The sequence below is a fragment of the Crassostrea angulata genome, chromosome 5, assembly GCF_025612915.1.
Source record: "Crassostrea angulata isolate pt1a10 chromosome 5, ASM2561291v2, whole genome shotgun sequence".
Taxonomy (NCBI): domain Eukaryota; kingdom Metazoa; phylum Mollusca; class Bivalvia; order Ostreida; family Ostreidae; genus Magallana; species Magallana angulata.
In genome coordinates, this window is record NC_069115.1 from 29189167 (window position 1) to 29215616 (window position 26450).

Genomic DNA, 26450 nt, shown 5'->3' on the forward strand with positions numbered 1-26450 from the left:
GGAGAAACTTCCAGAATTCTGTACAACAATATGCTCCAGATGTGGATACTAAAACACTCTTAAGAATTAATAGAAACTTTTAGGTAAAAAAATCTGACCAAAATCAATAGCATCAAAACGTACGATTTTTCAACGCTTTATACAACCATCCCCATGACAAATTAAAATCTAGGCTTTTTGATATCATCGACAGTTGTTTCTTCAATAAAAATGGAAACATTAAGGTATATCGACGACGTATTATCAATTAACAATTGCTATTTATCTCATACGTATGGTGTATATTACCCGTGTGATAAACCTTTGCTATATCACACGGGTGATGCTATATCAAATACTTCCGGTCGGAACTACTTTTGACACAGCCCCTAGCCTCAACGCTTCAGTGACATATTTTGGAAGATTTGCTAGTACTTTCAACTTAACTACAAAAAGTGATATAAAATGGATTTTGTCAAAGACTTCAATTACTTACAAATATGAAGGAAAACACATAAAGGCGTCGGAACCCGGGCTATCGGGGGGGGGGGGGGCTTAGCCCTCCCCCCAACTCTTTTTACAAAGTTATACATAACTGTAACCAAAAGACCTTTTTTTCTTGTTTGTCAAGATATTTGATAAGTTTAGCCCCATTCAAACTTTTAATTTGCTTTGTGTAGTTTATAAAACTGCAAATTACGTTAACTATCAACGAGTTCATCCTGACGACGCGATGGAAACAGATCGTAACGTTACTGGTTGTGCAAATTGTGTTTATATACAAGACCTTACCGAAATAATGTTTCATAAGACTTTGATTCCACCACCAGTAATCATCCTTATTCACTATTTTCAATCCCTAATCATTAGGGTGGTGTTTGTGTTATAAAACATCAACAACTGTTCCTTGTTGGAGTCAATTCAAACTAACATGCATTCGCAACTTTGTGTATGTCAACAAACTTGATAATTTAAGTCTTCTGATCAGTATTTCCATTTAATCAAATGAATAAGCTCTAAGAAAAATTATTTAGAGCTAAAAAATCATTTCAAGGTTTATTTCAGTGATACTTTACATTAAAACAGTTAGAATTATCTCAGAAATGACGTATTAAATTGTATTGCGCAAGGTCACAATAACTGCACAACACAACGTTGCATCATCGTTTTTAATCTTTGAAAAAAAATCAATTCGGGTCATATAAGGGACTGTCTCAAAAGCGTCATAATATAAATCAAATTGTATGAGATAAATAGAACATCTATAATTGTGTGATTTTATATTTGCTTTATCCAACTCGTTGAAATGGTTATATTCGCTCGGCAAGCCTCGCGAATATATACACCATTTCAACTCGTTGGATAAAGCAAATATAAAATCACACAATATAGATATCCTCTATTTCCATACTTACGTCGAGCCGATATAACACAGTGAACTTGAAAAAAAAAGATACCAGAGTCTGCGTCATCTGTTTCATATTTTGATATTTTACTGGAAATGGACATTGATGGTAACCTTACAACAAAACTTAATGATAAACGAGATGACTTCAATTTTTCTAGAGTCAACTTTCCTTACTTATGCAGCAATATACCTTAATCACCTGCATATGGCGTTTTTGTCTCTTAGTTAATTCGATACGCATGGACATGCTCTTCATATGAACAGTTTCTAAGGCGAAACAAGCTACTAACAAACAAGTTTTTTTTTTGTTTTTTTTAAAATCATTTTATTCAATTTCGTACATGTAGTTATATATATATATCTAAATCATACAAAATAAATTGAAAAAAAAACACACACACAAAAAAACCATGTGTCTCACAATCTTATAACAATTGTGTTACATTTTCAATCACATCAATTCTTAAGTCACATATACTAAATTTCAATACATTTATCCAAAAAATAGTACACTTTTTAACATGATTTCTTAGATTATATTCTGTTTCATCGAGACTTTCTAGTCTGCAAAACATCTTGTATTTGTAGATTTTTTTTTGTTACATTCAAAATAAAAGCCAAAAATAACATCTTTCCATTGAATTCTCACATTGATTACAAAAGATAATATGTTCCAAATGCTTCGTACATTCTCGCACGTGAATACAAGATGTTGAATATCTTCAATTTCAGAGCATAAAGTGCATTTGTTACATGTGTCTTTTTTCCACTTAAACATGATTTTCTTACAGCACAATATGTTATGTAACAAATTATAATTAATTCAGCAATATTTCTATCTAAAGCGAATTTGATTTTTTGAAGATATATAGATCTCCAATTTTCAGGGAGTATATAATACATTTCTTTGTAAATACGATTATACTTTGGAGGTTCAAATTTTCTATATAATAATATATCATAGAAAAAATTACATTTCTTGTTTTCAATTGTACAATACTGTTTAAAAAACAAAAACATTCTCTTGTTTTTTATATTAATAAATTTTGCTTGAACTCCGTCAATATTTCTAATATTCTTAAAGGCAGAACTTATAATCTTATATTCACAAAGTAGATTTGCTTTACTGCAAACTTCATCACCAATTTCATACAATGATTTAAACCCATTGTCAGTGAATAGGTCTTTAACATACAGAATGTTACTTTTAATCCAATTCTTAAAAAACATAGGTTTTCCATCAAATACAAAATGCCTATTATTCCATATAGGCTCTTGTAAAACATCGTTTATATTCATACTTGATATTTCTGTAATTTTTTAACATTGATTAAAATACATAAAAATTTCTTTATAAAACAAAGGTAGGTTTTTAAACATTTCAAAGTTAGCCAACTTAACACAGTTTAATTTCAACATATATTCAAAATCTATATTGTTACTTTTTAATAGATGATCCAGGTGCTCACCCAAAATACTTCTACCTTTATTTCTCAAAAATCTTGGAATCCAAGCTGCTTTTAATGCTTGGAATTTTAAAAGTACATCAACAATACCTGTCCCTCCTTCTTCTATTTTTCCAATTATTGTTTTTCGTTTAATTCTATCTTTATTATTCCATATGAAGTTAAAAATATGGCTATACAATTTTTTAATTACATCTTCATTTGGTAATGGTAAGATTAATGCTACGTATATAAATTTACTTATACCTAGTGTGTTGACAATTTCAGTTTTACCAAAAATTGTGAGTTTTCTCCTTTTCCAAGATTCATATAGCTTTTTCATGTTTTCACATTTGTCTATCCAATTTTTCTTATAGCACTCATCTTTATTATGTCCAATATATATACCTAAACATTTAATGGATGACGTGTTTATTTTTATTCCAAAAATATCATTTTTACAACTTTTTAAACGACCTGTCAATATACATTCTGTTTTGTCAATGTTTAGTTTAGACCCTGCATGTTTAGAAAATTCTTTTATAGTCTTTATGGCCTCTTTTAGGGATTCCCTATTTCTTAGAAACAATGTCAGATCATCTGCATGTTGTATATGTTTAAACTCTTTACTATAATTACTTGGTTTTATTCCTAGAATTTGATCATTGTTTTTCACTTTTAAAGCTAGAATATCGGCTACAAATAAATATAATATTGCCGAAATTGGACATCCTTGTCGTATTCCTCTGGACATATAGCATGTTTTAGAAATCCATCCATTATTTTTTATTCGAAACATCGGGCTATTGTACAGAATCTTCATCCACTTTATAAAATTATTTTTGAATTTGTATTTCTCTAGTGTTTTTCATAAGAAGTTCCATTCTATCGAATCAAAAGCCTTTTCAAAATCTAGGAAAAGAAAAATTCCCTCATTATTTGTTTCCTCGCAATAATCGAATAAATCTAAAATTATTCTTGCGTTTTCTCCAATATACCTCCCTTTAATGTACGCCGATTGATTTTCGTTTATTAAGTTATCAATCACTTTTTGAAGTCTTCTTGCAAATACAAAAGCTATAATTTTATAATCTGTATTAGTCAAACTAATTGGTCTGTAATTTTTAATGTTGGTTTGATCGCCTTTTTTAAAAATAAGGGAAATAACTGCCAGTCTCTGTGAATAACTCATTTGATCATTTTCAAAAATGCATTTTAGTGTATCTTGAAATAGTTGCTTTAAATCTTTCCAAAAGCATTGATAAAATTCATTAGTTAGACCATCTAAACCTGGAGATTTGTTAAGTTTTAAACTCATGACAGCCTCAGTACATTCTTCACAAGACGGGAATTGCTCGCAAAAATTAGCATCATGCTCGCTAAGTTTATTATCAATTTCTACAGATGATGAATATTCATCAATGCAATTGTCGGAAACTTTGTTCGAGGAGTATAATTTTTCATAGAAATCGCACATTACGCCCATAATGTCATTTGTTTTATTAAATGTACCGTTGTCAGTTTTTAGTTCTTTAATTATACTTTGTTTTTGTCTACTTTTTTCTAAGTTAAAAAAATATTTTGAAGATTTTTCTCCCTCTAACATCCATTTAGACCTTGACCTTACAAATGCTCCTTTACATTTTATATCGTAAATTTTATCCAATTCAGCCTCAAGATTGCGTTTTTTAGTCATATCAATATGATGAAATTCCAATTTTTCAATGTCGTCTATTTCTTTTTCCAATGATAATATTCTTTGTTTAATACTTTCTTTTGAGTTTTTTGCAAAGTTAATAGAAAATTCACGAGCTCTTGCTTTGAAAGATTCCCACTTTACCATAGGATTGGTGTTTTCTTCATATTTTATTTCGTTAATCAAAGTTTGAATACCTTGTTGATAATTTTCGTCAGATAAGTATGAATTGTTACGCAGCTAGGTTAAGGACGCCCATGGATTATCGTATGAAATAAATACACTAAAAACGGACTTTATTCCAGACAAAGTATACAAACTCATCCAAATATGGCAATGATAAAGTTTATACATCATTATGTTACTACCGATCTCCCCTACATTTTTCACCGGAACACAGCCACCGCATCAGCTGTTTATCACGTGATACGCTAAAAATAGAGCAGCTACATATGACTTCATTTATTGCAAAAGTTCGACGATATACGAATAAAATATTAAATTGTTGTTTATATCACTTAAAAGAAAATTAATTGCTTAATCTAAAAAGTGCTGGGAGCAACTATAACAGTACCAGCAACATGCTTAACTTTAGCATTGATCGTTCAAGTTTAATAAAAGTTTTCGATAACCGAGTTAATTCACGTGTCAAAAAAATGTTTCCTTTCAAGCAACAACTTGCTCCCAGCACTTTTTACAATCACTGGTATTTGATGAAAATAAAAATGTTAAACACAATCCTTAAAATTGACGGGCTATCGTTGAACTTTTGCAATTTTAGACAGATGTATATGATTTTATGCAAATTAGCCGATTTTCAAACGCACTGATGATCAGGATCAAGGGCAGATAATCTGGCGTTGTGAAGCGCAGAAAATTTAAAGATTTACATTGTTAATCGTTGGTTATTCCTTACCTGCACATTTCATTAACCTTTTAAACCTTTCAATTCGTAAAATACACAGGAATATTACCAATTTATTATTTTTTGTTCAGTTTAAACTGAATAGAGTGATAGATTCCTCAATGCACCAGAACAGAATCAGATAACCCCATGCGCGGATCTAAGGTCTGGGGTGGGTGCTGGTTTTCTATAAATGTCTTCCTTATAATTTTAGACTAATTAAAGTGTTTATATAACAGGCTAAAGAAAAAAAAATAAGAAGCCAGATCCACGCGTACGTAGGATCGTTTTTGAAAGGGGGGGGGGCAGACTCATCCAAAAAACCTTGACAAGCAAAGAAAAAAAATCAATATTTCTTTACATACTCTCAAAACAGTTGGGGGCCAACTCCATGCATATTAATTTCTTATATGTAAATTTAAAAAAAAAAAAATTCGGCAATAAAACGCGGGGGGGGGGGGGGGGGGGAGGGGAACCCCCCCCTCCCCCCCCCCATCTTATGCTACGCGTTTGCTTCAATCTGCCCCTGTTTATTAAATATGTAATTTGATATTGAGATCAAGTGTGTCCATGCGCGGATCTAGAGGAGGGGTAAGAGGAGTCCCAACCCCCCTGGAAATGAAAATTTATTAAATTTACATATGTCTAGTAAAATCATCGCAAATATGCCTCGGGCACGACCATTCCCCCCCCCCTTCATCCTTCAGACACCCCCACCCCCCCTGGAATTTTTTTTGGATCCGCGCATGGTGTCTTTGCCACGATATAAGTTAATCTTGCTTATAACTATAAGAGTATCTCTACCATAAAATCAGAATATTTTTTTCATCATATTAAGATACAGAATTCTTTTAAAGACACTGTTAAGAGTAAATTCTAACCTTAATTTCATTGTAGTAAGAATTCTACAAATTCTTGTAAGGTCAGCAAATGATGTAAATTATGAATGGGGGAGAGGCTTTGACAGTTCTCCCCGCTATCTTTCACACCTTATCGCTCAAATCGTGGGACTTGGCAGATTTGGTTCCAATTAAATTTTAGATTATAAACAGGCTAGGCATTTTCACATTAATCTCTGTTTTAACTTTTAATTACCTCCATCCTGTCCGTGGGAATTTGACATTTTATTTATATTTAAAAGATATTGTATAAGAAATTCTGTCAGTCTTTGTTCAACCTCGCATTGATACACACATGGAATAAACTGATGAGAAATCATTCGATTGGGTTCAGTTTTATGCGTGTAACAATTTGGTGGCAGCGGCGGGATACTTTCACTCATAGTCGTGGTTTAACGATTGTAGTAAAAGTGTATTTTACTAATTATTGTGGGACAACAATTTTTAGTTAAAGTGAACCAATACCTATTAAATATGTCGGACACGGAGGTTGATGACACAGGAAGGCCAAGGCGAGCTACAACCCAAAAACTAATCGAGTTTACAGAAGATGAGCTTGTAGAAGAACAACCGCAATTGTTTAGGCAACCTAAAAATCCGCCGTTAAAGAAAAAAACAACAAAGAAGGATCAAAATTTGGAAATCGAGTTGGAAAGAGAAAAAATTGCCTTGGAACGCGAAAAACTTAAGATAGAAATGGAAAGATTGGCTTTAGAAAGGGAAAAAATTCAACTGCAAAAACAGGAAAATGAACCATCAGCAAAAGCTGTGCCGTTTAAGATCAAATTACAACCGTTTGACCCGAAATGTGATGACATACTAACATTTCTATCGGAATTTGAGGCTATCGGGGAGCAAGCTGAATGGAATGAGAAACAAAAAGTCTTACAATTAAGAACTCTTTTAACAGGTGAGACTCGTCAAATTTCATCACAGTCATCATCTACATTCGGTGATTTAAGAAAGGCACTTGTTGATCGATATGGAAAACGCCCACATGAGTACTTTAATGAACTCGTAAACGTAAAACGTGAAGGAAATGAAACGTACAGAGGGTTGTTTTCAAGAATAGATAAGTACCTACGGAGATCCATTGAGGACAAGGATCCAATAGAAATTTTGCGAGAAGAATTTTTTCTAAAAGCATTACCGCCAGCACAAGCACAATGGGTAAGAAGAAACAAGGGATCATCTACTGTCGTGGAAGCCGCCGAGGACTACATACCGCCAAAAGGACCAAGGGAAGTTGGACCATCCCAGGGGTTTACCGGGAATGGCAAAGGATCTGGACCATCTCAGGGATTTACTGGGAATGGCAAAGGATCGGGACCAGGAAATGGTCAAAACTATGGAAATCACAGGAAGGATGTGATATGTTTTAAATGCAATGGCAAAGGGCATTTTGCTAATAAATGTCCTAAAATTTCATTAGTGTCTAAAATAATTAAACATGAATGTGATGGATTAATCTACATTCCAGGACACGTGAATGACAGGGAAGTTTCCTTTGTGAAGGATACGGGAGCGTCAATGACTTTAATCAAGGAGGACCTTGTAGATTCCTCATGCATTTTGGAGGGACAGACGACCACACTGTACACAGCCATCGGGCAGCCATTTGAGGCCAAAATTGGGATAGTAAAACTCGACACTCCGTACTTCAAAGGACATGCACAGGTTGGTCTTGTTCCTTCTCTGGTAGCAGATGCGCTACTAGGAAATGATGTCATTAGCAGGAAGAATGTTAATGTTGTGACGAGAGCACAAGTGCGTCAAGAAACAAATGAAGACGTATTGTCTGACCGAAAAATGAATGAATCTGATGTAAAACCAAAAGAGATTGAAGCAATTAAGGACATTGAAACAACAGAGACTGTAAACATTGAGAACCTACATGGAATCAATGCAGAAAAACTTGCAGAACTTCAGAGGAATGACCCAAAGTTAAAATCATGTCGTGATAAGGCTGTATCGACAGACACAGCCTGCACAATACCACTCGCATTTTATTGGGAAAATGGAATCTTAAAACGAAAATGGACATCGGCAAACCAACAAAAGCAGGGATATCAAATTGTCCTACCAAAAACTCTCCGACAATCGATCATAAAACTTGCACACAACCAACCACTTGCAGGACACCTTGGAACAGAGAAAACAAAAGAACGCATTTTGAAATCTTTCTATTGGCCAGGGATGTTCCATGAAATCAGCGATTACTGTTCTTCATGTGACGTATGTCAGAAAGTGGCAAAAAGAACCAATGTGAAAGTCCCAATGATCAACACGCCAATTATATCTACTCCATTTTTCAAAATATCAATGGATATCGTAGGCCCTTTGGCTAAAACAAAGAAAGGAAACAGATTCATTCTCACCATTGTTGATGACGCAACGCGTTACCCAGAAGCATTCGCATTGAAAAGCTGTGATGCTGAGAGTGTGGCAAACGCTCTCATTGAACTCTTTAGCCGGGTAGGCATTCCGAAAGTTATCTTGACTGATCAAGGAACTAACTTTACGAGTAAACTCATCAAGGAGTTATTCACATTGTTGAAAGTGAAGGGAGTGACAACTTCACCATATCATCCTCAAGCGAATGGAAAAACTGAACGTTTCAATGGGACATTGAAATCGATATTAAAGAAGCTTTGCACAACTGAGGAGCTAGAGTGGGATACTCTACTCCCATATGCATTGTTTGCGTACCGTGAAGTCCCTCATCAGGAGACGGGATTCGCACCATTTGACCTACTTTACGGGTGGCCAATCAGAGGACCAACGGAAGTAATAAAAGAATTTATGGCAGGAGAAGAGGAAATCCAAATGTCAACCATCGAGCATATAATCAAGATTCGACAAAGGTTACAGGATGTTACGTCAGTGGTAAAAGAAAATCTGACAAAAAGGAAGGAATTCGTTAAAAAATGGTATGACAAAACAGCGTCAAGGCGAGAATTCCAACCTGGAGATGAAGTTCTCATCCTGTTACCATCAGAATCATCACGAATGGAGGCTCAGTGGAAAGGACCCTACCGTGTGACAGAACGCATCAATGATGTCAATTACAAAGTCAATGTAGGAGGACGACGCGGAGTGGCAGTGTACCATATAAATCTCTTGAGAGAGTACAAAAGATCCATACTCTTTGTTGCTGAGAAAACAGAAGACACTGATGGACTAGAAGAAGCGACTCCATGCACTGAAAACAACGAAACCATAAGCGATTTGAACTTCGGCGAAAATTTAGACCATTGTCAAAAACAGGAAGTCCGCAAAATATTCATAAAATATGAAAATGTTTTCACCAACAAACCTGGTCATTGTACCCTGACGGAACATAGCATCAGAACAACAACAGAAACACCAATATTTCAAAGACCCTATAGAATTCCTGAAGCAAAACAAGCAGCCGTGAAGGACGCAATTGAAGAAATGTTGAAGCAGAGACAAATTCAACCATCAAATAGCCCTTGGAGTTCGCCAGTTGTCCTTGTAAACAAACCAGATGGAACTATCAGAATCTGCATTGACTACCGAAAACTCAATGAAATAACAGTGTCAGATGCATACCCAGTCCCAAGAATCAGCGACATCCTGGAAAAAGTTGGAAATGCCAAATTTCTAAGTCATTTCGATCTGACAAAGGGATACTGGCAAGTTCCGTTGTCAGAAGATTCCAGAGAAAAATCAGCCTTTGTGACCCCATATGGACTTTACGAATTTTTAGTTATGCCATTTGGAATGAAAACCTCACCTGCAACATTCATACGCCTAATGGACAAGGTGTTACATGACGAGAAAAATGTTGTTACATATTTTGATGATATAGTGATTTTCTCAGATTCCTGGGAATCTCACCTTGAGGATATCGAGAATGTTGTCAAGAAATTGCAGGAAGCTAACTTGACCGTTCGCCCTTCAAAGTGTAAGATAGGAGCTACACAATTGAAATGTCTGGGACACATTGTCGGGAATGGAAGCGTTACACCAGATCCATCTAAAGTACAGGCGATTCAGGACTTTCCTCTTCCGGTGACGAAGAAAAACCTGAAGTCGTTCTTGGGATTGACGGGCTACTACCGTGCATACATAGCGAAATACGCCGAAATTTCCGTATTGCTAACCAACATGCTGAAGAAATCTGAACCGACAAAATTAAAGTGGAACTCGGAACAAGTGACGGCATTCAAACTCTTGAAGGAGGCCTTGATGACAGCACCAGTCCTAATTACACCAAAATTTGAAAACCCATTTATTGTCCAAACTGATGCAAGTCAATACGCAATAGGAGCCGTTCTCAGCCAAGAAATGATAGATGGTGACCATCCAGTATCCTACATCAGTAGAAAACTATTGCCGCGAGAACAAAACTATTCAACAATTGAAAAGGAACTTTTGGCAATTGTTTGGGCCATCGGATCTTTCTCCTATTACCTGGACGGCAGGAAGTTCTTTGTGGAGACAGACCATAATCCACTTAGCTGGCTTCATCGCATGAAAGACAGAAATCAAAGACTCTTACGCTGGGCCCTTTCATTACAACCGTTTGATTTTGAAGTACGATACCGCAGAGGCACTAAAAATCAAAATGCAGACAGTTTATCGCGTATATAAACTAACTATCCGAGTGTATTATGAATAGTGACAGTGACTTTGAAAAATATGGACTGTTAACTATTGCTTTTACATTGAATATAATTTGTGACTTCTGGACTGTAATCTGTTAATGGATTGTTAATGGACAATTTTTGTTCAATGTAAAACAGTGAATTTTATTGTTTTGAAATATGTATTATTTCCTAATTTTAATTACCCTTACAATTTTAATTTTGAAAAAATTCAACTTTTCTAGTTAAATTTTTATCTTAAGGACGGAGGTGTTAAGAGTAAATTCTAACCTTAATTTCATTGTAGTAAGAATTCTACAAATTCTTGTAAGGTCAGCAAATGATGTAAATTATGAATGGGGGAGAGGCTTTGACAGTTCTCCCCGCTATCTTTCACACCTTATCGCTCAAATCGTGGGACTTGGCAGATTTGGTTCCAATTAAATTTTAGATTATAAACAGGCTAGGCATTTTCACATTAATCTCTGTTTTAACTTTTAATTACCTCCATCCTGTCCGTGGGAATTTGACATTTTATTTATATTTAAAAGATATTGTATAAGAAATTCTGTCAGTCTTTGTTCAACCTCGCATTGATACACACATGGAATAAACTGATGAGAAATCATTCGATTGGGTTCAGTTTTATGCGTGTAACAGACACACTGAACCTCATATTTGTCAAGATTTTCATAAATAATTGTATATAAAAAATAGTGCATATGATATCAAATGAATTATACAAAATAAAGGCATCAATTTGTACTTTTATTGAAAAGCAAAATTTCAAAACTCACAATTGTAATTTTTTTAAACAGCTTAAATTTTGTTTTTAATAATGTCTTCACACATTCAAAATACACCAAAGCATGATGATGAGCACCTTTTTATCCATCATGTTTATGCATTATCAGGTTATTTTTTTTATTAAATAGTCTGTAGAACACAGGGAATATGTGGGTAGGGAAGACAGGGTAACCTCAAGAGTTGAAACCACAAGAATCGACCCGCAAAACCCATGTCGCCAGGTGGTAGCAGAAGTCCATGTTGGGCTGAAATAAAAATTTTAAAAAATCAATTAGCTGGGGGAACATATGCATAGCAAATACATGAATATTTGTTACCAAAAAAATACACTGACCATGCAGTGTCATATGTATGAAAACATGCGCGGATCTAGAAGGGAGGAAGATTTTACATTGTAAAATTATCGCAAATATGCCTCAGACCACATGAAAAAAAACAATTACCCTTCGGACCTCCTCCCCCCCCCCCCTCCCCTTCCTGGAAAAAAATTTCTGGATCTATGCATATGACAAGATGGCAGTACAAAAACCAAACCAAATAGCTTAGGTCTAAACTATTAACACATATCAAATTGAGAGAGAGAGAGAGAGAGAGAGAGAGAGGAGAGAGAGTCTGCTTTACTCAAAGCATGATACATGTAGTAAATATTTAATTTCTTTTGATATACAGTACTATATATCTCTTCTCGAAATAATCTTTGACATTATAATTCCATTAGTTTAATTTTTTATTCTATCAATGAATTGTCCATAATGTCACACATAAGCTGATGTATCTGAGCACAGTAACAATTAATCCAACATACACATGTATTTGTTATCTCAAAATTGTTTGTACACAATGTACATGTGCTATGCATGAACACTTTACCGAGAAGTGAATCAATATGTAATTACATAAAGATAAACCATAACTCAAAACAAATAACAATGATTCTGTAAAAAAAATCCAGAAAAGACTGTATTATGAATATCAGGGAATATAAATACCCAAAAATTCTGACCTTAGGGTAATATATATATTAAGTTCTTTTCAATTTAAAAATTTAAAATCTTCTTTTAAGAAAATACATAAATGAATTCTAGAATAGCATATAAGTTTAATTTACATTGGTTAATTTTTAAAAAAAGTCTGATATTGAGGAAATGTATATGTTATTGTATGCATATACATGTGGATAAGGTAGTGAATAATAATAACAAACCAGGTCAGTTTAAAGCTTGTGCCCCTCGAATATTATCTAGCCACTATGCAACCTGGTCTCAAGCGGCCGAGTCTGACCACCACATATGTTAGATTTTACTGGTTGGGGTTTATTATCAGATTATTATGAAGCATAACTGCACATATTTAACACATCAAATATATTAATCATATATTTTTAATGCAGCACATACAAATTGAATATGTACATATATGTAGTACAAATCTTTCTGAACATTTGAATTCATAAATGAAGCTGTGGATGGCAATATGATACAGTATTGTTTTATTAAAATAAAGTAAAGAAATCATGATGCATACATGCACTTGATGATTACATCATTCTACACTTGTGTACCATGGGACCCCACATGTTTATACAGTGTATGCTAGCCTACATGTATCAATAGTTCAATACAAACCGGAACTAAGACACACATGTACATACAGTATGTATATATAGCATAATAACAAATAAGAATTCAAAACAGTTTTACAGATATCTACTGTAAAGTATACCAGCAAAATGAATTATATCATCTAAGATCCAAAAATTTACTGAAGTGCAAAACATATGTATAATCACCATGCAAACATGCATATGCACTTTATAGGCCCTAATGAATTCCATAATTGTGTACCCTGGGAACCCCACCTATTTCAAGTGCAATGTTTACAGTGTCTGGTGTGTAGTTCAATACACAAAATAATAGCCTAATAAGAAATAATAATTCAAAACAGCGATGATGTGCAAAACAACATGTGTGTAACGTACATGTACACTGCATGGACTGAAAAGAGCAAATGATTTGAAAAGAAAAGGTCAACACTACCTATTCTGTATTAAAACATACCTTTATTATCTCTCAAACGATGGTTGAGCTGCATTTTCCACTCTCGGCGTCTTGCAGGCCATGCATCTTATGAAAATGTTGACACACCGCTGTCAGCTGTTCGCAACCAAAACAAGGCGAGTGAAAGCGCTGTGTTGACGCGGATGGTAAGCAAACGACAATGTAATTTTAAGAAATAAACACCTTCAGTCACATATTTTCGATACAATATTCTTTAAAATAAAATTCAAAATGATTATTTAAAGCAGTCAATCGATAAATTTTTACAGCGATCGCTTTACTATATCGAAAGTAGGAAAAAAATGAAAACATGAATAATGGGCGGAGCTAACGTCATGAAATGTCACGTGATATTCATGAGGTGAAATCTATGGGAGGCCTTAACCTAGCTGCGTAAGCTTCCAATAACCGTTTCCCCTTTTGTTAATATTTGTTTTAAAAGAAGTTTTCAGAAGTCTATGATCAGACATTCTCTTCCCATTAATTGTTCCGGGAATTTTCCGTAATGTAATTTTTTCAAAATCATAAATAAAATATCTGCTCACAAATGTATAGTCAATTCTGCTACTAGAAACATTATCTGCGTTACACCAAGTATAACCATCCAAATCGGGATATTCTGTATGCCAAATATCATACATTTCTAGTGAAGAAACAATTTTATTTAGTTTATTTGAACTTTGATCTTGTGGATTATTAGTTTTACAGTTAAAATCACCACACATTATTATATTATCAAGATCAACTACGCATCTTTTGTGTAAAAAACTGTTTAACTTAATAAAAAAATCATTTCTATATTTAGCAGAGTTTGGTGCATATACATTTACAAGAGTTAGTTCAATGCCGTTAATTTTTACTTTCAAAAACAGTCGTCTACCATCTATAGACCCATGTTGTTCTATTAATTCTACATCTAATTCCTTTTTAAAAAGAATTGATACACCCCTACTAAATTTTGAATCGCTAAAACAATGATACGATTTTCCTAACCATCTAGCATCATATTTTAATACATCTTTTTCTATATAGTGGGTTTCTTGCACAAAAATTATATCTGTTTGAGTATCATGTAACCATGCATATAATTTAGTTCTTTTTTCGTCCGAGTTCAGGCCTCGGGCATTAACTGTTAAAATTTCAAACTTATCCATTTAAAAATTTTACATGTATGAAATAAGTTATCGTTCTAAATGAAAAAACAGTACAGATTGAAGCATGTTTAACAATATACAGTCTACAATACGCAGTCCTTAAAATCATGTCCGGGTCGATCATCAGACTACAGTGTTTAAGAGCGCGCACTAACCACTATCATAGTCCGTACCCAGTGGTTTTTCTCCGAGAGAGTTGACATCGGTGTTTTTGTAGCCCGCATTTTTGTGCCTGTTGGTCCGCATAGATTTACCTGGAGACCGAGAGTGGTCTTGCATAGTAGACGGCTGCTTATCAGCTCTTTTGTCGGATTTCCGAATCGAACTCAACATGTCTGAGATATGACGCCGTGAGGCTGCCTGTAGATTCCTAGGAACAGACTCAGATCTCCGTGGTGGCGCCGGCCTTCGCGTACTGACGATCTTACGAAAGATCTGCCCCAGCACATTCTGTCCAGGCCATTTTCTGTGATCGGTATGTTCTGTTCCAGCTTTGTTTAGACCTGTTCCCCAGAAATCGTCATAAACACTCTCAGCAAAGAGTGTTGATTGTTCTTGTTTGTCCAGAATTTCCCGGAAAGCTTCAACCTGATCATACTTTGCATTCACAATTTCTTCCATTAGTTTTTCCTGTTTATCAATGAATTCATCATTAATCTGGATTGTTTTACTAATCATTTTTGCGTCTAGAGCCGTTTCTGCTGCCTGTATAGCTGTAGCCTTTGAGAGATCTCCGCAGCGAATGGCTTTAACATATTGAAAAGCGTGTTCTGCGGAGCGATGATGGATTCCAAAAACATGTATGGTACACGGAAAGAAATTCGATAATGGGTTATCGGCACCGGCAAAGGATATGACGTTCTTCTGGTTTTCGACAAAAGCCTCACACTTCTCTGATCCTGGTTCATGATCTGTTTTAAGGCAAATGCGACAACGCTTTTTGTCGCTGCATTGGGTACGCCAGTGTTCTCCCCAACAGTTTGTACATTTGGGTACTCGTTTTTTAGATGGCTGGCCTTTATGGTAAATGAGACATTTAATGCCTGCACAAAAAGCTGACCGTGGGAGTGATTGGCCATTTTGTAGAGGTTTGGCATACACAAAACGGTTCCCATTTAGGATGCTTGTCATTTTATGAGTAGTGGGATGTCTAATATTTTCATATTTAATTGGACTTGTAAGGCTAACTTTGTAGCTATCCAGCATTTTGATAATTTCACCATCGTCTACGGACAATGGTACTCCCTTGATTGTGATTCGCAGAACTTCCTCTAAGGGCGAGTTTGTTCCCGCAGAGAAAGGATTTGTTTCAAAGACATTGATATGTGTATTTCGAAAGTCAAAACCTTCGGTTAGTAGTTTATCCCTACTTTGGGTAGTGTTCACATAAATTCTCCAGAGACCTCGGTCTCTTTGAATACACTTGATTTCACTAGTACAGATTAAGACGGATTCAAGAAGTTCATAGTCTGTAACAGGGTTTGAACCTTGAACAATATCAGAGTTTCTCAAATAGACTGGTTTTAGCATACCAGTGGCCATTATGTACAGTTATTTACAGAGTATCTATATACACGTACAAAAGCTAACGGTACCTTGTCACGTTGATAACTTAAAGAGTGGTCACTCACCGTCACGGTACTTGAGCAGGTGTTCACAGAAGTATACAGGTATACAGGTATATTTACAAATTACGAAAAATCGCAAAAAAACCTCAAGAATCACACTTACTGAGTGTTGCTGATTGTTGGGGGTGGAAATTCCGGACAGAGAAAGTCACATTCTAGCCTAGAACTTCACAAAATTGTCAAAATGACGAGAGCCAAGTTAAATACAACCGCCATGGCCCATGTCACGTGACCTGTGAACTTACAAACAAGTTGATAAAACAAGACTATCAACAGTCTCGTTTGAAGTAATCTTTTCGTAAGTTCTATGGTCGATACAATGACCTTGTCAGCAAATACAATCTTCCACTGGGTCGCATGCTGACTGACAATTTTCATACTAATTGTTAGACCATCAATCACCTAATTGTCTACGGACTTTTCCGTTTTTTCCCCGATTACAACAAAGAGAACACGGCGGGTGTCAGCAGAGGATGCTCACTCCTCCTGGACACCAGATCCTACCTCCATCTATTTTGAGGTCCGTGTTGCTCTGCTTTGAATTTGTATTTCGTTTTATGGATTTTTGACATTGTTGACGGATTGTTATTTTTTCATACATAACTATTTTGCCTGTCAACCTATTAATCTTGTATGTCGACATATCATATTAGATGAAGAAAAGCTTGCAAAGGAGGGACAGAAGAAGAATGGGGGTTCGGTATGTAATTTGTATTGTAACAAATCACAATTACACTTTACACGATTTCTTGGATGATGATACTCTTCATTAGCTCCATTTAATGCCGTTCAAACAGTATAAACACAAATCTTGAACACAGTTGCTAAACTTATAGTCATTTAGAGAGAGCCGGTCATTTACCACTGTTGTAAAAGTGGCGGGAAAACATGTTGAAAATATTGAAAAAATTATCGCTTATATAAACGTTTGCGCAAAAACCGGTCATTCGGTAATGCAGAATTTTACTGAATTGGGGAAAGGCTGTGCATATGGGTCTGATAAGGTATCTTATGAGACAATTCACAGGTAGAAAAGGAAATTTCTGTTTGGCACAGAATCCTTCAAAATTGCAGCAAATTTTGGCCGACCTGTGACAGTAACAGACAAGGCAATAGTCTCGAAAGTCAGAGAAATAATTAAAAGTGATGGCAGTTACACGATTCGTGATATTGCCAAAGCGTTTAGCATAGGTCTTTTGCGGATGAATATTATTTTTATGCGTATTTTAAAAGTAAGAAAGATTTCTGCCAGATGGTTAGCGCATATATTGACAGATGACCAAATACAGGTACGACTACAAACCGCTAAGCAATTACTAAAAATGTTTCCCCAATTCAGTCAATTCAGTCGAACACAATTTGCCAATATTGTTACTGATGACAAAACATGGGCTCACTATTTCGAACCAATAAGAAAAATTGGAAACAGTATATGACAAACTAGACACAGTAGAAGGCTTGTAGAGACCCATAAGCACAAAGAGGGTTTTTTATTGCATATTCTTCTCATGTGATGGTATTACCCTACAAATTCCGATGCCGAGAGAAAAAGTGTTACAGATTAGTATTACCGAGATGTACTAAGAAGGCTCAAGAAATTCTATCACAAACGACGCCTTGTGTCAGGATTTTGGCATGTTCCTCTACCTCATGAGCTTGTGTATCAAATTTTGAAGTCGGAGAAGGTTACCGTTTCAATCTCCAGACCCATGCGGCCTCTTCACTTTACCAAAACTTTAAAAATTCTTACCTGGTCGTCATTTCTTGTCCCAGCAAGCTCTTGGCCAAGCCAATAGTCAGTACTTAAATCAGCGTACCATAAAGAATTTCAGAAATGGTTTCAGAGATGGAGAGTATGCAATCAGCGGAGAATACATGTTCTTTGAAAGGATGTAATTTTGATTTTACTATTTGAGTCAAATACTTTTGAGACATTGTGCAATACACATTACTTATAGAACAACCCCTGTATGCCAGTGTAATGAAGAATAATTTCACAGGAACTGAACATTCTCGGTGAAGTCTCGTGAACTTTCATTCGAGCACCTCTGGATTTATTATATACTTAGCAACGATAAAGAAAACATTCCGAACACATTCGCAGGGGTGTTGTTATAACGGAAGGATTTTTATTTTCTAAGACAAACCCCTTTTTTCACTTTAAGTTTATTTGAATATGAATTATAATTTCTGTTACTTTCTGTAAACTGCAGCAGTAAAAATAACAAAATAAAAAAATATACTGAAAAACTTTAATCTACAAGGGGGTCATTATTCTACAGGGGTCACTTTTCTTCGTGTGGAGTGTGTTCATTTTTATAAAAATCAGGCAAAAGGGTCATTTTTCTACGTAGAATAATGACCGGGGGGGGGGGGGTCATAATTCTACGTAGAAAAATGACCCCCGGTCAATATTCTACGGGGGTCATTATTCTTCATTACACCGGCACACAGAATATATATATATATATATATATATATATATATATATATATATATATATATATATATATATATATATATATATATATATATATATCATATGTCATATCTTCTAATTACTTAATATCTTACGAGCTGGCGTAGTCATCAGGCAACCAGATACAAGTCTTTCGCGAAAACTTAAATTATCATCAGCTTGTCGATTTCTTTAACTAACAAAGTTCTAATGATGACAACAAGTATTTAGATAAAGAAACAATCCTTTGGACAATATGCATAATGGATATCATGAATAAGTTATTTGGAGTTGATATAAAGGCTTCTGTGATTGTCGTGCTCGAATTTAAAACACCAATCCCCCTACAACTCTTGAAATTGACATTTTCTCGATGGCGCCCTCTTCTCGTAATTTTGTCTCAGTCTAATCCCATGATTGAAAAATCACACCTTCCCACGCACAAAAAAGATTTCTCAGTTGGTTCAAAATCACGCACTATTTCAGAGCATAAGATTCACTAAACATAATTTGAAAGAAAACAAACCCTGCACAAAACACTGTGCCGGATAATTATGCCAGTGCCAAGGTGGCATTTTTGCACCCGCTTAAGCTGCATGTATCGAAAAATTCAAATATGCCAAATGATAGACCATTGCTTAAAGAGTTTACAACCACCTTTGTTATCAATGTATCTCACCTGTCAGGTAATATATTCACCTTTCAAAAATAAATTCCTATAGGAAAATAATTTTTCCCATAGGAAAATCAATATTCCTATAGGTAATTTGAAATTTCCTATCGGAATACAAGAACTTCCTATAGGAATTTCAATTCCGATAGGATTTGATGAAATCCGATAGGAAAACTTAATATCCTATAGGAAAACTACATGTCTGAATCAAATTCCTACAGGAATTACCATTCTCCTATAGGAAATATAATTCCTACAGGACTTTTAAAAAATCCTTTAGGATTGTCAATAATTCCTGTAGGAGAGTCAATTCTCCTACGGGAATTATCATTTTCCGATGGGATATTAATTTTCAAAGGTAAATATCTCACCTGTCAGGTGAAACACACTAAAAACAAAAGTGGTTATATACTCTCTAGACAATGGTCTATCATTTGGTATACATGGTTTTTTCGAAACTGCATCTTAAGCGGGTGCAAAAATGCCACCTTGGCACTGGCATAATTATCCGGCACAGTGTTACAAGTTTACTTTTCTTTACATTTTCAATAAAACGTTTTGCACAATGTATATTAAAGTGTGACAAAATTGGTTTTATTTTTACATAAATATTTGCCAAAACGTAGGACAAGCATTGTCTTAAACACCACAGTGAATGTTAATGATTTTTTATATGTCAGAACTGTCAGATCATAGGGAAACTACGTTGTATGAATCATATTTGATCGCAACGATTTTGTCTGAAACCATTGTAGAGAATAACAACGGTCTTTTGCCATTTATTTGACCTAAATAAGGCATTTTAGAATAAATTTTGAGTATGTGTTCACGTAAATCCTGAATAAGGCATTGCAAGTAGAGCTTAGACATAGAGGGGCAACACATGCTGAAGTAGAGGAAGTGCAAGATAAACGCAGTGATTTGATTATTATATGGAAAGCAGGACAACCGTGATTGATTTTTGCGGAAGGTACCCGTCGACTAAGTTAGTGGTTATCGTTAGGAAATTGTTATTATTATTCTCGTGGTCAAATCTGAGCAAACAGGATAACGGACCTGCAAGTGCAACGCTTGGGTGTAAGACAGTGAAAAACAGTGAAAAACACACCACTCGGCCGAGTTGCACGATACAGAGGCATGAATCTTATCCTAAGAATTGCCTGAAGACTCTTACTTGTGTAACTAAGATAGCTATGGAAAACAAAAACTTAACGAACTAACGATTGTCATATTGAACCAAATCTTAGGACAATTTTGATTTGATGACAGTTTGGTGAAAACCTGAAGTCCCCCATCTGGTTGGTTATCAAACTTGTTTATTTCATTAGTTGTTGCAATGAAAGGCAAATAAGGCAGCGGAATGAACATGCAGCATAATTTAGTTTTGCTTAAAATGCAAGTCATTGCATTCTATAATATTCAAGTGTCAAATAGAGCCAAAGTTGTAAGATGTCCATGACCATTGAAGCAAGACTAAGTGATCATTATTATTTATAAGAAATTATTACTTATTTATAATTCGAACCAAACTTGCACAATATAAATGTACCGAATCGTTAAACTAAATGTTTCTTTAAAACTAAAATCGTGTTCACTTTTTTTTTTTTCAATAAAATAATCAATATTTCTCCAAAACAAGATTAACTTTGTACATGGAAGATTCTCCGTTAAACGTTACCTATTCAACACAGTGAAAACGATGTCACTTATGAAAATGTTGGCGATATCATTAGTTTCCTTAAGGCGAATGGTGTTCTTGGTGTTCAAGAATTTTTACAGTTGTTCCGTGTTCCTTCGTTTGACCACAAGATTCCAGTGAGTGGAATGGTGTTGAGCGAGTTTGATGACATTGTTAGTGTGTCCCAGTGTAGCAAAAGCTGCTTTAACCGACCAGGCTGTGTTTCCATCTTCTTTAACAGTGCAACAAAACAATGTATAGCGGCTGGTGACGTTGCCGACCATCACATGGTGTCAGCACCAGGATTTCAACATTACACAACTCAAGGTCCAGGTACATTATTTGATATCAATAACAAATTATCCTAGTGCTTTATTGACATCTCAATCTAAAAAAAATAGTTAGCACCATATTGAATATATTAGTTTCGAGCCCAAAATCTAAGTCAAAAAAATTAGTAGTGCAGTACTCATCAGACCCAACTCTGACCCAGGTTTTAGTTGGGTTTACTTTCGTGGTTTACTCCAGGTTTCTAGAGTAGACCAGAGTGGACACAGAGAGTAAACCCGGATTAGAAGTATACCCTGAAAGCAGACACTACACGTGTATTCGGAATATACAAGGTGCAGGTATTACAGGCAATTAGATGGTAAGATAAAATGCAGGTCTGCTTCACACTTCGCGTACAGTTGATCCCAACAGTAATTCTCGAATAAACCCAAAGTAAACCCCGAGTGGACCCAAATGTTCAAAAAGAATACCCAGAGTAATCCCAAAGGAAACCTAGAAAGTAAACCTGGGATTTAGTTGGGGTTTACTCTGGTGTAAGGTCGGGTCTGATCGTAAACATTTTTGTTAGGAACTTAAAAAATTTAAAAGTATGAGCGTCATTTCCGTTAAATACATCAACTTTATCCATGTAGATCAAATGTGAGTAATGTGCTAAGTTGAGATGATTTCTTTAAACTTTACTTTGATAGAAAATGATGCTTAAAACCTAGAAGAGTTGGAATGTTGACAGTTCTAGGTGCCTTAACATCAACACTCTAGTATGAAAAGAAAAATAGAGCATTTCCCTTTTTTTGTTTAAAGACAATGCCGTTCGAGCTCATATTAAAATTTTTCACCCATTTCTGTCCCAATATAAGAACCTTGTTATAAAATGCATACCATAAAGTAAAAGTCAAAAAGCGATGTAGATTTTACGTATAATACATGTTTGAAAATATGTCCATTGTAAAATATGTAATATTTTGTTTATCTTTAAGAAGTCAATAAATGGCAGAAGTTTGGTCAATCTCATTACCTACTGATAAAAGAAGGAGCAAACCTGTACCAAGCCCAGGTATAGTTTCAGTAATTGTGCGATTTAACTCAATATTCATCAAGGAAGGAGTTTTGTTTTTCCCAACTTGTCGGAATAATGGCAATTTATTTAAACAAATGTCAATGATTCTGCAATATAAGCTATTTAAAATGTCACGAAGTTCTTTGTTGCAGAACTGTAACTCAACAGTTCCAATCATACACAAAAAAAACTGTATATATATAACTCAACAGTTCCAATCATACACAAAAAACTGTGTGTGTGTGTGTGTATATATATATATATATATATATATATATATATATATATATATATATATATATATATATATATATATTACGCACAAAACTGGCTCCTATTTTGGATTTATTTAACTCATTTATCAATATACATGGCATTCTGTAGATATTTTAAACCAAAAACTTTCTGATAAACTTACTACTGATTCAACAGTTTAGTTGCGCTACCATATGTGCTCAATAAATATGCAGTTTTTGTATTGATGGAAGTGTTACTTATAGTAAATAATGATTACACTTTTTCTCTTCTTCGGCTTGTGTACAAGTATTAGCCAGAGTACTTGCACTACACAACTAAGAAACATGGTTACATGTAAGGGTTGAATTATAGATAATTTTAAAAAGAAAATTAAATGTCTGAATTTCCAAGATGTTTTATTCAACGTCTAGATAACAATGAATTCAATAGGAAAATATGCCATACAGTTAACTGGTAGATCTGAACTTTTGTATAACGAATTTCTAAACTCTCTGTAAATATTGTCTACTTGGCCTTCACTTTTACTTTCTCTTGAGATGACTGAATGATGCTAGCGTTGTTCCGATTAAAGTAATTTCCTTTAGAGAAAGGAACTGTATAAAAACATTGTAAAATACTTAAACACTCAACTCTTATTAAGAATTTTTATCACATAATAGTTAATGGCCTAAATATAATTTTTAAAATTTTGAAATATATCTAATAGCATGTTTATTAGCCATCCACCTGCGTTAATTTTATATTCATTCATACATTCAAGCTTATGTGCCATAAACTACTACACTACAAAGTGCTTTATGTTCTTATCATTCTTTACACGAATAATGTCTCTTTATTTTGCATTCATATATATCAACGCCAATATTTTTTGACATTAGAAAAGATGTAAAGAACTTGGATCCAAACTTGTTGAGCTAGAGACTTTGGAGGAGAGCAGTTTTGTAACAGACATCGCTATCAGGGAAAACATAGGTAAGAATTCTCAAAATACCAGTTACGCCTACAAGTTTGAGAATGTTTTTATACATTAACTTAGTTGTATAATAAAAAAATTATATCAACATAATCAACTTATAATTAATCAACAATAAATAAACTTTATATTTCCTCGTATTAACGCAAGGCATGGATACATGTAGTAACCGCTATCATACATGTATATAACTTTTGTTGTTTGACATGAGTAAAATCCTTCCATTATGAAACATTTCATTTTTCGTTCAATGAGGTCAACTACAGTTCAAGTGTGCATGACTGCGCTTCTTTTTTATGCAGTCGAAAGTGAAAGTAATAACTTTCCTATGCATCGAGGTTTTATTCAAAATTTACATTCTGTGCAATGTTAATGAGATGAGAAATTGCAATTTTTTTCTTTTTTTTTAATCTAGTAAAAATGCTAAAAGAGCGCTTACGACAGTATCGTGTTCCGATATTGTTAACTATGCATAAAGTCAATGGAAAAAGTAGGATTTTCTTTTGGCATGGCTTCAAAAGAAACATATCAATGGTTTATAAATAGTTTTATTTCCGTTAAGTTTCATTTTTATATGTCATTATATACCGCAATAAGATGGGGCATAGTAAACTTGCAAACTGTTTACCAAAATTTTCAAGTATTAAATGAAAGGAATCTCTAGAGTGAAAATGTAAAAACAGATAGGTAGAACGTCATGCAAGAAATCTCACCAAGATACCTGTGGTAGAAATAGGCTGATATCTTATAAAACTAGAGGCATTTTTTACAATATCAATTTGAATGAATTTTTAAAGTAAGAACGTCACATACGTTTTTATATTTGTTGCTGTAATCAAGTTTTGCTTTATTTTTGTAAGTTTGTTTTATTTTAATTATCTTTCCTTTTTTTAAGACATAATGATTGGTGTGACAGATGCATTTCAAGAAAATGAATGGATGTTCTTATCTTCGCTTGAAGCCGTTCCTTTCACCCAATTCAGCAGTGTAAATCCTGACAATTGGAATAACCAAGATTGTGTTTGTATATCAAGCTATTTCAATAATCAGTGGGATGACTTCGATTGCTTGTATGAAATATCACACGTTTGTGAAAGATCCGTTGGGTGTTGAAGGCCGTGGATTACAACGGTAACGGATGGCATAAAAATATGACATTATACATAGGGTCACTTTTTTACCATGTATACTTGAAAATGTCGCATCTTAAGCTTAATTTAATCTTAAATTGTAGAAATCAAGATTTAAAAAAAAAAATCTTTATTTCTGACAATTTTGTTAAAAACTTGACAAATGAATAAAGATATTATAACGATACTTTTTGTTGTTATAATGAGTTTATTCATTACCTTCAGCTCTTTTGGTTAACACATGCATAACCGACATGCATTTCAATTAAATTGATGATTCATGAAATCACTTTTGTGCTGGGGCATTTTTGTAAGTTTAAAGTTGCTATTTTTCCAGAATGTTGCATTTGCCATCACTGAAAGAAGGTTAGCAAATAATACGGCAATATGCCAATTGTTTAATCATAGAGGGCGAAGCCCTCTCAAGGGCCCGAAGGGCCCGTGAGAGCGGAGCTCTCCCTATAGACAACACGTGTACATATGTCTAAAAATAGAAATTACACTATACCTATGAAGTTGAAAAACTTTTCCAAGATGGAGGAAAAAAGAATAACTTCACGCGCAGTGACATCACCGGCATCCATGTTGAATTTGAATCTCGTACTTACTTCACGTTTGGTGATAATTTATCAGCTTTGTTTAATGAGTGATAAATACATTCAAACTTACCTAGTGTGTTCTTGAAAAATTAATTCCTAATTTAAGAAAACAAATTTTCGTTTCCTACAACTTTCAACAGTTGAATTAGATCCGATCAAATGAATTTCAGGACATCTGATTGGACAAAAAACGTGTTTCAACAGTGAAGCAGTTTTAATTCATTGTTATCAAAATATAACATCATGTATTTGAATTAAATTTGCTTTCTGATTCCTATTTTAAAACACCAAAGACTTTTCTCCAACTTTCAATTTGAAATTTCGTTTTTTAGGTTTCATCTCAAATCGTAGCCTACCATACTCATACCCAGGTCATTTCGTACCCAGAATTTAAATTAATTATCAAAATAAAAAAAATTAAGTTACGACCAATAACTAATTCAATACAAAACAAAAGAAAATCAAAACTTAATTTTGTTGACATCCTAATCTTTGACAGACACATTGTAAAATATTTCCCCATTCTAATTCACCCCCCCCCCCAAAAAAAAATGTGTAAACCATTTGTATATGATTAAAAATACAATAAATTTTCAAATCACTCCCAAACCGCCATAAAAATAAAAGCATATAGGGAGATTATTTGGAGTAATATGCATTATAAATACTTAAAAATTATAGGAAGTACTAATCTGCATTCACAATCACAAATATGCATTGAACACTAAATGTAAGACATTTGTCAG

At 34.3% G+C, this 26450-nt stretch overlaps 2 protein-coding genes and 1 long non-coding RNA gene across 3 annotated transcripts; 2 read left to right on the forward strand and 1 right to left on the reverse strand.

Annotated features, from left to right (window-relative positions):
• Window positions 1–6805: 6805 nt before the first annotated feature.
• Window positions 6806–10948, forward strand: LOC128185280 (uncharacterized). Its single transcript, XM_052854914.1, has one exon. It carries the CDS (start codon window positions 6806–6808, stop codon window positions 10946–10948), a length of 4143 nt encoding a protein of 1380 aa, XP_052710874.1.
• Window positions 10949–11695: 747 nt separating this feature from the next.
• On the reverse strand, window positions 11696–14158 carry LOC128184973 (uncharacterized). The gene is made up of 2 exons (XR_008243799.1): window positions 13806–14158; window positions 11696–11993 (listed from the first exon to the last, which is right to left on the reverse strand). It is a non-coding gene; the product is annotated as an uncharacterized LOC128184973 (long non-coding RNA).
• Window positions 14159–17276: 3118 nt separating this feature from the next.
• On the forward strand, window positions 17277–25088 carry LOC128185281 (perlucin-like protein). Its single transcript, XM_052854915.1, has 5 exons — window positions 17277–17287; window positions 21452–21729; window positions 22665–22741; window positions 23881–23974; window positions 24871–25088. Exons 1-5 carry the CDS (start codon window positions 17277–17279, stop codon window positions 25086–25088), a joined length of 678 nt encoding a protein of 225 aa, XP_052710875.1.
• The last annotated feature ends 1362 nt before the right edge of the window (window positions 25089–26450 follow it).